Raw genomic sequence first — 13,626 nt, 5'->3', positions numbered from 1 at the left:
CACCGCGGTGGTGCGATCGCTGCCGGCTTTCGCAGGCCCACACTCCCCTTACCGCCGGGATTCACCATGCTCTGTGAGAATGGAAAATGACCTTGGAGTCATTATGGACAAGACCTTGAAAGTCTTTGCTCAGTGTGCAGCAGCAGTCAAAAAAAGCAAATAGAATGATAAGAATGAACTGAATAGGAATGGAGAATAAAACTAGGAATTTCATAATGCCTCTATATCAAGCCCTGGTGCAACTGCACCTTGAATATTGTGTACAGTTCTGGTTGCCCCATCTCAAAGAAGTCATAGCAGAACTAGAAAAGGTACAGAGAAGGGTGACAAAAATGATAAAAGGAGATGGAATGGCCCTCTTATGAAGAAAGGCTAAACAGGTTAGGGGTCTTCAGTATGGAAGAGATGACCGACAGGAGATATAATAAGAGGTTTATAAAATCATGAGTGGTATAAAACAGATAAATGTTGAATAGCTATTTACCCTTTCAAATAGGACTAGGGGACATTACATAACACTAGCAGATAGCAAATCTAAAACAAATTGGATGCATCCCCAGATCTCACCCTTAAACACATGATCCATCCCCCAAAGGCAGCACCACTTTCAGTACTCATACTCGTGCCTTTCATTTTCTCTCTCCCCTTTGCCTTTCCCCTTCATTTCAATTCCCAGTCCTGAATCTCACTTCCTGCTAATACTTCTCAACCAATTGCTGAGCTCCCACTGTTCCCCTCTCCATGCTATCTCCCAACTCAATCCTTCAGCCCCCATGTCATTCTCCTCTCCCTGACTCAATCTCCAAATTCCTGCTCTCTCCGCACTATACCCGATCCAATTGCTAAATCCTTGCTCTATCCAATCCTTGAGTCCTCCCCACGAACTTACAGAGCATCAAAGCTCTATCTCCATTTTATCACCTCCCTCTCTCCTGTCCCCTCCCTCCACAATGCTTCTAATTCAGTCCTCCTGTTCCCAGTTCGCTCTCAGGTCTTTCAGATCAGCTGTTTGAACTAGGCAGAGGAGAGGGGAGTTATCAGCAGAAAGAGCAAATTAGAAGCAGCAGACCCCAGTGCTTCTTTTTCCTGGCCAGGGGCAGAGGAAGTAAAGGTCAGAAACAGGGAGCAGTTCTCAGCTGATCTGTCACTTTTTCGGCTCTGGTGAGCCTCAGCTGGGGAGAGAGGAGTCAAGAGCAGCAGAAGCAGTTCTTTAGATATTGATAAGCTGAGGAGTAATACATATCTATTCTAATACTATTAATCCTGACTTTTGTATTCTGTTTTTCTCTGGAGCTAGCATGTGAGTTCTTTGAAAAGTCATTCTTAGCACTGACACTGCAGCTGTGAACGGCTGTGCGGAGACCTTGCTGGAAGAGCACAAGCCGTCAGGCTCAGTACATTTTTTTCTTTGCAAAGACACTTACCGTGAAAACTTTCTCTGGCTGTCCACGAGCTCTCATGTTTGTATCATGGATTTGCTTAAGAATCATCCAGGCCTCATCGTGCTTTCCAACCTTTAAGAAAAGCGTCCAGACCGTGAAAAGTTACCATGGGTGCATCATACAAGCAATACAAGGTTTTTATTTATTTATTTATTTTAAAGTCTTATTGATCGGACTATCTCGTTTATGCTTTTACCTCCAGTAGAAATCTTGGACTTTCTGGCATGAAGGTGAGGGCCACTACAGCAGAGACACAGGGAAACGCGCAAACAATGACAAACACACGCCAGCTATGGAACTGATAGGCAGAGCCCATGCTAAAACTCCATCCTAGAATAAGAGGAAACAAGATGTCAAAAAACTCCAAAACAACCCAATCCAGCACCACTGAAGGTTTTGGTATTTGGCTGATGGGGTAACATACAAACAAATAATGTTTGTATAACAAAATGATGGGGGTTTGATTCAGTCCCAGAACAACGTAAAGAGAAAATTCTGACAAAAAAGTTATTTTCCATGTAGGGTGAATACAAATAATATTTCATGTTTGAAAAAAAGCAGCTAAGAAACCTTCTCCCTCTGAGGCTCCCTGTGACCATGGGCAAATCACGTCATCCTCCATTGCCTCAGGTACAAACATATTGTAAGCTCTCCTGGGAAGGGATCTACCTACTTTTTCTGAATTATAACTCACCTTGAGCTTGGATTTGGAATGGTAATTAAATCCCAAATCCAACTTCAAATATATTTAAGAAGTTAAACAATCTGCCTTCATGTGAGTTTCTAAGCTGGGTCCAGCTCTCCAGTATGCATGAAACTCATTATCCCTTTTTAGCCATGCAAAGCCTCTTTATGATATCAGCAATATCTGAGAGTATTGCAGAGACAAGGTGCATTGAATGTTCTTGGCTCGTCAGCATAGACTAAGGGTAGGAAGCTAAAAGCTTCCATATGCCAACACTTCAATCACCATTTGGCATTACTTTATATGTATGGTACAAAATTATGACTTTTTTTTTTTTTCGTATGGAACAGGAGCATATAAATTGACCATAATCAATTCATTATACCCTAAAAATTAAGAAAATAGAAAGAGAAACACTACCCAGAAATTTGTAGAAATAGGAACTTGTTGCATTATTTCCTTGTACAGAAAAGTAATTCAAACAAAACAAAAAAAAAAATAATTGCACCTGAAGATTCACATAGCCTGGTTAAGTGGTACATGTTCAACAGAGTAACTCATCTTGAAGTCAGTCAAATCATTGCTAAAATTAAGCCTGCTACTCACCCACATGACCCAATTCCAGCCAGTTCCTTGAAACAAGAACACTATATTATCACTCCAACAAACACAACCTTAATTTATCATTCTCTGTGAGAAGGAATTGTACCACATGGGTTAAAACAAGCTGTGATAAAGCAGATTCCAAAAAAAAATAAAACTGGTAGAATCGACGATTGGGACAACTATGGTCCAATATCCAATTTATCTTTTCTATCAAAAGCACTTGAAAAAGCAGTATTAACCCAACTTATAAATCATTTGGAAGACCAAGATATTCTGTTCCCAAATCAGTTTGGACTTAGGAAACATCGTTCAACTGAGACACTACTCCTCTCATTAACAGACTGTGTTTTATGAGAATTTGATGTGGATGAATCTTATTTTCTCGGGCTAATTGACTTAACAGCTACCTTTGTCACTGTGAACCATACCCTGCTGTGCTATCAGTCGAGCAACATTGGGATCGAAGGTAGTGTTCTCAGATGGTTCTCCTCCTTTCTACCTAAGAGAACATTCCAAGACAAACTGGGCAATCGCATATTTGATACCTTCCACATTGATACAGGTGTCCCTCAAGGCTCAGCACTCTCGGCAGCACTATTCAATATTTTTATGCTCCCACTTCAAATTACTGGTGGATTTAGGAATTACCTTTTTCCTGTATGATAACGACATACAGCTTTACATTCCATTCTCCAAATCAGTATTGACACTTTCAAACTATATGAAAGCAATACAGTAAGAGTTACTATAATAACATTAAACCCTAAAAAGACTGAAATCATTTGGTTAAAGAGAAACGCCTCGATAGCGAAACCATCAGCTCTAGACCTGGTTAATTTTCAAATTACTCCCTCAAATCAAGTACAGGATCTAGGTTTCCAGCTAGATGAGAACCTAACAATGAAAAAGCACATCAATAAATTAATTAATACAGATTACGCCAAGTTGCATATATTACATTGGTTGAAACCTTTGTTAATGTTTGAAGACTTCCAAACTGTATTACAAACTAATTTTCCTTAACCTAGACTACTGTAACTCCTTATTTCTCAGTCTTCCCGCATGTCTCTTAAAACCATTACAATTATTACAAAATGTCTCAGCAAAACTTTTGTTATGAACTAAGGAATTTGATCACATTACACCCTTGCTGATTTCACTGCACTGGCTGCCAGTACTATCCCTAATCTATTACATTAATATTCAAAATCATTCATTCGCGTAACACCGGTATGATAGGTGTAACACTACAACCATACAATCTGCAGCGAACACTAAGATCTCAAAATAAAGGACTACTGACTGTCCCTACAATACGGAGCACACACCTGACGCATGTAAGATCGTGTATTTTCCACAGCAGGTCCAAAACTTTGGAATTCCTTACCTGAGATGTTATGTTTGATACCAGACAGAAAGTCTTAAATGTGAGCTAAAAACATGGCTATTCAAAAATGCATACAACTTAACTTAAAAACATCAGAATGTAGGGATCCACAATAACAAGAAGGACAAGAGATACTAATTGATGCATGAGGAACAAATTTAACGAGAGACTGTAAAAAATTCAACGTACTGACTAATATGTGAAATTTATTTTAATTTATTTTCTGTACTTCATGTCTTATGTCCCAGATCTTTAGTTAATATATATTGGAAGATTTCATTTGATCGATGTTAATGCCTGTTTATGAATACTATCTCTGTAACCCGTCATTATTTGCTGATTTATAGCTATGAATGTGATTTTTGTAAACAGTTGTGATCTTTACATGAAATGACGGTATGTAAAATGTCTATATAAATACATAAAATAATATGCTATAGTTAAGCTAACACTTTCAATTCAGAGATCCTATAAGTTATAGCTGATCAAAGAATTAACACTTTTCACTACTTCACAAAACTCACGTAAGGTCTCAAGTAAGCTCAGGAGCTGGAAATGTGTAGGCCCTCGAAGAGCGAGTACCTGGTTCCAGGGAAAGCTCTGAGAGAGCAATGGTAACTCACATTTGTTTGTAGCAGTGATAGCTTCCAGGCAGTAGAGAATCCTCAGAGTGTCCAGGAACATGGGCCCTCGAGGAGCGAGTACCGGTTCCTATCTGTAATCTGAAAATAAAGAAAAGAGCGAGGCCCCCGAGGAGCGGGTACCTCTGGTAAGTCCGAGGAGGCAGAGTAGCTTGGAACGAATCCCTTGCGTATCCTTGCTAACTCAGTTTGTTAGCGTTTTCAAAGACCTTTAAATATTGGAAGCAGATGACGTCATCTCAGGGGGACGCCCCAGAGATTTGCGCCCTTGCTGGTACAAGAGTAGGGATGCGCGCGCCCTAGGCATCAGGACAAGATGGCGGAGTTGCAGCGTCGAGCCGGTCCGGGGACGCCAGAGGGAGACGGCATGGAGACGCCACGGTAGCCAGCCGTCCATCAGACCCGGAGGGAGTCGCCACAGAGGTAAAGAGGGCAGAGTGAGGGCGTCGAGCAGTGACTGACGCAACAGTAAGATATGTATGGATGTGTAGTAGGGATGTGCATCTTTTTATGATGAATTAAAATATCGTATGATATTTCATAATTCGTCATGTATTGGGGGTCCCCGAAAATGATAGGAAAACCCCACGAAATTTCATGTGGTTCTCTTATCGTTTTGGTAGGGGGGAGAGAAAGGGCACACAGAAAAAACCCCCAAACCTACCCCAACCCTTCAGATCTAATTATTTACAATCCCCCACCCTCCCAACCCCCCCCCCCCCCCCAAAACTTGCCTAAAGTCCCTGGTGGTCCAGCGGGAGCGATGTCCCCCTCTCGGGCCGTCGGCTGCCACAAATCAAAATGGCGCCGATGGCCCTTTGCCCTTACCATGTGACAGGGGCTATCTGTGCCATTGGCCGGCCCCTGTCACATGGTAGGAGCGTGTGCTAAACCGAAAACAATTCTATACAAAAAAAAAAATGCTGATCCGTGGGAATACGAACTTTTCCCGCGGCTACACGAAACCGAAAGCGGAAACGATTGGGCACCCGATGCACATCTTTAATGTGTAGTTCTGATTTAAATCCAGGTCTGGATATGCATTTGCTGAAAAAGGAGTTGGTTAATAATGCTGGGCCTGATTAATTTGCTGTTTTTGAGTGTAAATTGGGATATTTTAGGAAAAGTTTGGGGTGGTAGGAAAGGTTTTCTGCATAGTTCATAAAAAGCTATATAAGTTACCTATGGCAGTACAAGAAAAGCAGTTTGAAACTTCAGCTGTAATGCCACTGTCAAAAGTTCATTCATTCACCACTCATAAGCCTTTAGTCTCACAAACACAGGAGCTAAAGCAGTGAAAGTGCTATTTAAGAGGCTGCTTTACTAAGGCTTTTCTTCCATTCTGTGTCGATGGAGAAAAAAAAAGCTTAGCAAATCAAGCCCAAAGTAAGGCAGAGTCAATTTTAAAAGACAGATCCTTCCATACTGGGCTGAATGCAAGAGACATACATGATGGTCAGCCTGGTGGCTCAGTGAAGTGGCATAAGAACATAAGACGTTCCCATACTGGGTCAGACCAAGATCCATCAAGCTTAGCATCCTGTTTCCAACAGTGGCCTATCCAGGTTACAAGTACCTGGCAAGTAACCAAACATTAAGCAGATCCCATGCTACTAATGCCAGTAATAGCAGCGGCTATTCCCTAAGTCAGTTTGATTAATAGCAGTTAATGGACATGTCAAAGAACTTATCAAACCTTTTTTAAACCCAGCTACACTAACCATATCCTCTGGCAACAAATTCCAGAGCTTAATTGTGCGTTGAGTGAAAAAGAATTTTCTCCGATTTGTTTTAAATGTGCTACTTGCTAACTTCATGGAATACCCCCTAGTCCTTCTATTATCCGAAAGTGTAAATAACCGATTCACATCTACTCGTTCAAGGCCTCTCATGATCTTAAAGACCTCTATTATATCTCCCCTGAGCTGCCTCTTCTCCAAGCTTATGTTATGTTCTTAAGCTAAACAGCCCTAACCTCTTCAGCCTTTCCTCATTGGGGAACCTTTCCATCCCCTTATTTTGGTCTCCCTTCTCTGTACCTTCTCCAGTGCAACTATATCTTTTTTGAGATGCAGTTACCAGAATTGTATACTGTAGGGATGTAGGTATGGGGGGGGGGGGGGGGGGTGTCCCCAAAAGGAATAGGAAAACCCCACAAAATTTTCGTGTGGTTTTAACATTTGGGGGGGGGGGGGGGGCAGGAAAAAGGGCACAGAAAAACAACCCTTAAACCCACCCAACCCTTTAAATTGAATTATTTAGAATCCCCCATCCTCTCAACCCCCCAAAAATTTTTCTAAAGTACCTGGTGGTCCAGCGGGGATCCCGGGAGTGATCTCCCGCTCTCGGGCCGTCGGCTGCCACTAATCAAAATGGTGCCGATGGCCCTTTGCCCTTACCATGTGACAGGGGCTATCGGTGCAATTGGCTGGCCCCTGTCACATGGTAGGAGCAATGGATGGCTGGCGCCATCTTTAATGTATTGAATATATCTGGATTGTGCTTCTAAGATTGTATTTTTAAACAATGTCCATGCCTGTTGTACATTTTTAAACTTTGCAGTTGCACCTTTCAGTTTTTTTCTTACTATTTTCCTCATTTTATCAAAGGTTCCCTGTTGAAAATTTAGCGTTAGAGCTGTAGATTTACATATTGCCCCCCTTCCAGTCATTAAATCAAATTTGATCATGTTATGATCACTATTGCCAAGTGGCCCCACCACCATTACCTCTCACCAAATCCTGCATTCCACTAAAAGATCTAAAATAGCTCCCTCTCTTGTTGGTTCCTAAACCAACTGCTCCATGAAGCAGTCGTTTATTCCATCCAGGAGCTTTACATCTCTAATATGTCTTGATGTTACATTTCCCAGTCAATACTGGAGTAATTGAAATCTCCCATTATTACTGCATTGCGAAATTGGTCAACTTCCCTGAATTCTCTTAGCATTTCATCATCTGTCTGATCATTTTGGCCAGGTGGATGGTAGTATATTCCTATCACTATACTCTTACCTGACACATATTGGATTTCTACCCATATAGATTCTACTGAGCATTTAGTCTCTTGTATGATCTTCATCCTGTTGGACTCTATACCCTCCCGGACATAAAATGCTACACTCCTACCAAGTTGATCCTCACTATCATTGCGATATAATTTGTACCCTGATATAACACTGTCCCACTTGGTTATCCTCCTTCCACCAGGTCTCTGAGATGCCAATTATGTCTCTCTCATCATTCACTGCTATACACCCTAACTCTCCTATCTTACTTCTTAGGCTTCTGGCTTTGACGTACAGACATTTCAAAGTGTGTTTTTTGTTTGTATTAACAACCTGCTTTTCAGCTGACCGGGATAATTTGGAATCCTTTAGCTCAGGTGATTCTTTACTTTTAGGCACATGGACTACTTTTGCTTTTATTGGAACCTCTCTGTTGAGATACCCTAACTCTCCTGTTTCTTTAGTATCCTTCAAAGATACCTTCCTCGGAACCATGAACTGCTGAGTGACTGTCTGCTTTCCCCTTTGTTCTAGTTTAAAAGCTGCTCTATCTCCTTTTTAAAAGTTAGTGCCAGCAGCCTGATTCCATTCTGGTTAAGGTGGAGCCCGTCCCTTTCCCTTTCAGAAGTTTCCCTCTTCCCTAAAAGGTTGTCCAGTTCCTTACAAAACTGAATCCCTCTTCATTGCACCATCATCTCATCCATGCATTGAGACTCCAGAGCTCTGTCTGCCTCTGGGGACCTGCACGTGGAACAGGGAACATTTCAGAGAATGCCACCCTGGAGGTTCTAGATTTCAGCTGTCTTCCTAAAATCCTGAATTTGGCTTCCAGAACCTCCCTCCCACATTTTTCTATGGATTTGGTGCCCGTATGTACCATGACAGCCGGCTCCTCTCAGCACGGTCTAAAATCTATCTAGGTGACGCGTGAGGTCCGCCACCTTTGCACCAGGCAGGTAAGTTACCAGGTGGTCCTCATGTCCACCAGCCACCCAGCTATCTACATTTCTAATAACTGAATCACTAACTATGACTGCCACCTAACCCTTTCCTCCTAGGCAATAGCCCTGGGAGCCTCATCCTCAGTGCGAGAGGACAATGCATCACCTGGAGAGCAGGTCTTTGCTACAGGATCACTTCCTGCTAGGGGTGTGCATTCGTTTTGAACGCATATGTAAAACGCAACTTATTTTTTTTTTAAACTTAAAAAAGTGATGATGTGCAACGCATCACGATTTTCAACTCATTCAACATAGCTATGCTGAATACGTTGAACCTAAATAAACACTTAAACCCCCCACCCTCCTGACCCCCCCAAGACTTACCAAAACTCCCTGGTGGTCCAGCGGGGAGTCAGGAAGCCATCCCTGTATTCCTTTGCGAGGAGCACGTGACATCGGCGTCACGTCGGAGTGACACGGACGTCACGTGCTCCTCTGCGCCTCCGCTCCCGGACCCCCGTTGGACCCAACCGGAAATTTTGGCCAGCTTGGGGGGGTGGCCCCCCCAAGCTGGCCAAAAGTTCCGGGTCAGGAGGCCCCCCCAAGCTGGCCAAAAGTTCCGGTTGGGTCCAATGGGGGTCCGGGAGCGGAGGAGCACGTGACGTCCGTGTCACTCCGACGTGACGCCGATGTTACGTGCTCCTCGCAAAGGAATACAGGGATGGCTTCCTGACTCCCCGCTGGACCACCAGGGAGTTTTGGTAAGTCTTGGGGGGGGGGGGGATTAAGGAGGGTGAGGGGTTTAAATTTTTATTTAGGAACCGGTGAAAGTATGGACAGACCCTCAACTTATGGAATTCTCCATATGTCCATATTGAACGAAATTGACCCTCAACTTCAACTTATCAACTTATCAACGCAAACATTTTGTCTGCACATCCCTACTTCCTGCTGCATCAGCGTTGTAATCCAAAGCAGCACAGAGGTTACCAGTCTGGATTTGGAACTTGGCTACTATGTCCCTGAAAGTTTCATCAATGTACCTCTCTTTCTGCCTCAGCTCCTCCAGGTCTGCCACTCTAGCCTACAGAAATCAGATTTGTTTTCTGAGTGCCAGGAGCTCTTTGCACTGGGTTCACACATACAACCTCTCACCAGCGGGTAAAGAATCATACATGTGACACTCTATACAAAAGGCTGGAAAGTCTCCTTCTTGCTGCTGGACTGCTGCCTTCATCTTAATTTTGTTGAGTTCCTAGTTAAATTTAGGTTGCTTAGAGTCATTTAAGTTTATAGATGCATTCACTAACTAAACTTGTGGTGACCTACAAGTGAATGAGTAATCTCTCAATAAGGACTGGTGCAATATTATGATTTAGATAAGAGCCTCATTGATTTTTAGTGAGAAAGTGTTTCTTGCCTATAAATCAAGAGATGAGCTAGAGGTGGGTGGAAGGTAAAGAGACAAAAACTCATAATAAAAACTTTTTTAAATATATCCAAAGCAAGAAATCTGTGAGGGAGTCAGTTGGACCATTAGATGACTGAGGGGTTAAAGGGGCTCTTAGGAAAGATAAGGCCATTGCAGAAAGATTAAATTAATTATTTGCTTCCGTGTTTACTAATGAGGATGTTGGAGAGATACCAGTTCCGGAGATGGTTTTCAGGGGTAATGAGTCAGACGAACTGAATTAAATCACTGTGAACCTAGAAGATATAGTAGGCCAGATTGACAAACTAAAGAGTAGCAAATCACCTGGACCAGATGATATGAATCCTAGGGTACTGAAGGATCTAAAAAATGAAATTTCTGATCTATTAGTTAAAATTTGTAACCTATCATTAAAATCATCCATTGTACCTGAAGACTGGAGGGTGGCCAATGTAACCCCTATATTTAAAAAAGGCTCCAGAGGTGATCCGGGTAACTATAGACCAGTGAGCCTGACTTCATTGCCGGGAAAAATAGTGGAAACTATTCTCAAGATCAAACTTATAGAGCATATAGAAAGACATGGTTTAATGGAACACAATCAACATGGATTTACCCAAGGGAAGTCTTGCCTAATAAAGCTGCATCATTTTTTTTGAAGGGGTTAATAAACATGTGGATAAAGGTGAACTGGTAGATGTAGTGTATTTGGATTTTCAGAAGGCGTTTAACAAATCCACACCCACAGAAAGTTATTGCAGATGAGTGCCTTGTTTTGTGTTGTCAGGCATATAAAAAAACCATAGAGCTTCTTTTACTTACAACGCCCACCTTAAACAGTACATGGTGAATCATCCCCTGACAGGCCTCATGAGAGGCTTCTAAGAAAATTAAAAAGTCATGGGATAGGAGGCTATGTCGTTTCATGGATTACAAACTGGTTAAAAGACATGGTGAGACCGCACCTTGAATACTGTGTACAGTTCTGGTCGCCGCATCTCAGAAAATATATAATTGTGATGGAGAAGGTACAGAGAAGGGCTACCAAAATGATAAGGAGAATAGAACAACTCCTCTATGAGGAAAGACTAAAGAGGTTAGGACTTTTCAGCTTGGAGAAGAGATGGCTGAGGGGGGATATGATAGAAGTGTTTAAAATCATGAGAGGGCTAAAACGGGTAGATGTGAATCTGTTATTTACTCTTTCGGATAATAGAAAGACTAGGGGGCACTCCATGAAGTTAGCATGGGGCACATTTAAAACTAATCGGAGAAAGTTCTTTTTTACTCAACACACAATTAAACTCTGGAATTTGTTGCCAGAGGATGTGGTTAGTGCAGTTAGTATAGCTGTGTTTAAAAAAGGATTGGATAAGTTCTTGGAGGAGAAGTCTATTACCTGCTATTAACTAAGTTGACTTAGAAAATAGCCACTGCTATTACTAGCAACGGTAACATGGAATAGACTTAGTTTTTGGGTACTTGCCAGGTTCTTATGGCCTGGATTGGCCACTGTTGGAAACAGGATGCTGGGCTTGATGGACCCTTGATCTGACCCAGTATGGCATGTTCTTATGTTCTTATGACACTAGAATTAACTGCCTCTGGCTTGTTTATTATCTCAGAAACACACAAACTCTAAAAAATTTATCCCACTATTTCACCTCTCCAAACTTTTTTTTAAGTCCTAATATTTCCCAAATCTGTACTTACCAATCCTGTTCAACCACCAGCAAGTTGATCTTCACTCAATGGACTGAGAGGTTTGAGATTCATGTGCTGTCCTCTTCTACTGCAAAGGGTGCGGGGCCTCTGGAAGCTGGGGCTGTGGAGTTTGAAGCCTGGATCACTCGCTGTGACTTCTGGAGTCCTCTCTCAGGGGATGCTGGGAATAGTATGCAGATGAGCCTTCAGGTCTTCTTCTATTGCATTGTTGTACACCGCCACCTGGTGGCCTTGGGTTTGATTCCAGGTCAGATCTTTTTCTTAGACTTGGTATGCCTCAGAGGCAGCATTCACAGCCCCAGGGAGGGGTTCTCAGCCATCACTCAATGAAACCTAGTGACTGGATTTCGAATTACTTATGCCTTGGATACTGGAAGAAGCTATGCTTTGTAGCTCCTGACTGAGAACTAGCGCTACAATGGTTGTGCTGAGTTGGAGGGCAGGGAACAGAATGTAAAAACAGGGGAAAATACCCCAGATAGTTGTAAAAACAGGCAAATGGTATCATAGCCCTACAGAGGCTGGTTCTGACTGAACTAGAACCTATAGCACCAGGTGGAAACTGTCAGGCCAAAAGGACTATATATGATGCAAAAAGCTTCTTTTTCTGCACTTCAAGGTGGATATCTGAATAAAACATTGCAGCTCAGCTATCCCTTTTCTATGTGGTGGAAAAAGCACTTTATGAAAACTGTCAGGGGATGATTCACCATGCACTGTTTAAGGTGGGCGTTGTAAGTAAAAGAAGCTCTATGTTTTTCTTATATGCCTGACAACACAAAACAAGGCACTCATCTGCAATAACTTTCTGTGGGTGTGGATTTATAACTTAGAGAAGAGAAGCGAGGAAGAATGGGATATGTTAAAAAATAAAAAAGTATTATAGCAAAGCATCTAAGCACCAGCACCAAATAATGTGTTTGTTTTTATCTATTAATCCCATTGATTAGGAGAGAAAGACAAGTTGTTGCTTTTTAACAATTGCTTAGCAAAAGAGCTCAGAATTTAGCAAGAATTTTACTGCCATAACCCTGGGTTTAATTGTATCTGTCCTTCATAACACACAGTTTGCAGTCTCTTGTTGTAAAGCTGAGTTGTATGCTACATCTGATGCAAGTAAGAGATTGTGTGTTCTCCATAGTGGGTCCAAAACTTTGGAATTCTCTACCTGAAATGTTATGTTTGATACCAGATAGAAAAAGATTTAAATGTGAGCTAAAAACATGGCTATTCAAAAATGCATACAACCTAACTTAAAAACATAAGAAAATAGAGATCTACTATAACAAGGACGACAAGAAACACTAATTGAAACATGAGGAATAAATTAACGAGAGATTGTAAGAAACTCAATACAATGTACTACCCTGAAATCTGATAGATTATTTTATTTTAGTTTTCTATATTCTCAGCTTATGCCCTAGATCTTTAGTTACTATGAATTGGAATATATCAATTGCAATATATATATATATCAATATATCAAAAACCAAACCTTCTACCCACGGACCCAGCCAACTTCCGTCCCATAGCCAACTTACCAATGATTGCCAAACTGATGGAGAAAATAGTGAACAAACAACTCTCGGAATATCTGGAAGAAAGCAACATACTCGCCCCGACGCAGTATGGATTCCATAAAACTCTGAATACTGAATCCCTCCTTCTATCACTCACAGACTCCATCCTCCTGAACCTAGAAAATAGTCAATCCTACCTACTTGTTCTGTTAGATCTATCCGCAGCGTTTGATACGGTAA

At 41.8% G+C, this 13,626-nt stretch overlaps 1 protein-coding gene across 1 annotated transcript in view; it reads right to left on the bottom strand.

Annotated features, from left to right (window-relative positions):
- The window catches only part of SV2C (synaptic vesicle glycoprotein 2C), a 305,333-nt gene that overhangs the window by 58,534 nt on the left and 233,173 nt on the right, over window positions 1-13,626 (bottom strand). Inside the window, exons 4-5 of the mRNA XM_029586219.1 lie at window positions 1,639-1,772; window positions 1,425-1,514 (exon numbers count right to left, since the gene is read on the bottom strand). Coding sequence (XP_029442079.1) covers window positions 1,425-1,514; window positions 1,639-1,772 — 224 coding nt within the window. The remainder of the gene's footprint in view (window positions 1-1,424; window positions 1,515-1,638; window positions 1,773-13,626) is intronic.

This window comes from Rhinatrema bivittatum, chromosome 1, assembly GCF_901001135.1.
Source record: "Rhinatrema bivittatum chromosome 1, aRhiBiv1.1, whole genome shotgun sequence".
Taxonomy (NCBI): domain Eukaryota; kingdom Metazoa; phylum Chordata; class Amphibia; order Gymnophiona; family Rhinatrematidae; genus Rhinatrema; species Rhinatrema bivittatum.
The sequence above is the reverse complement of the archived record's forward strand: the minus strand, read 5'-3'. Positions and strand labels throughout refer to the sequence as shown.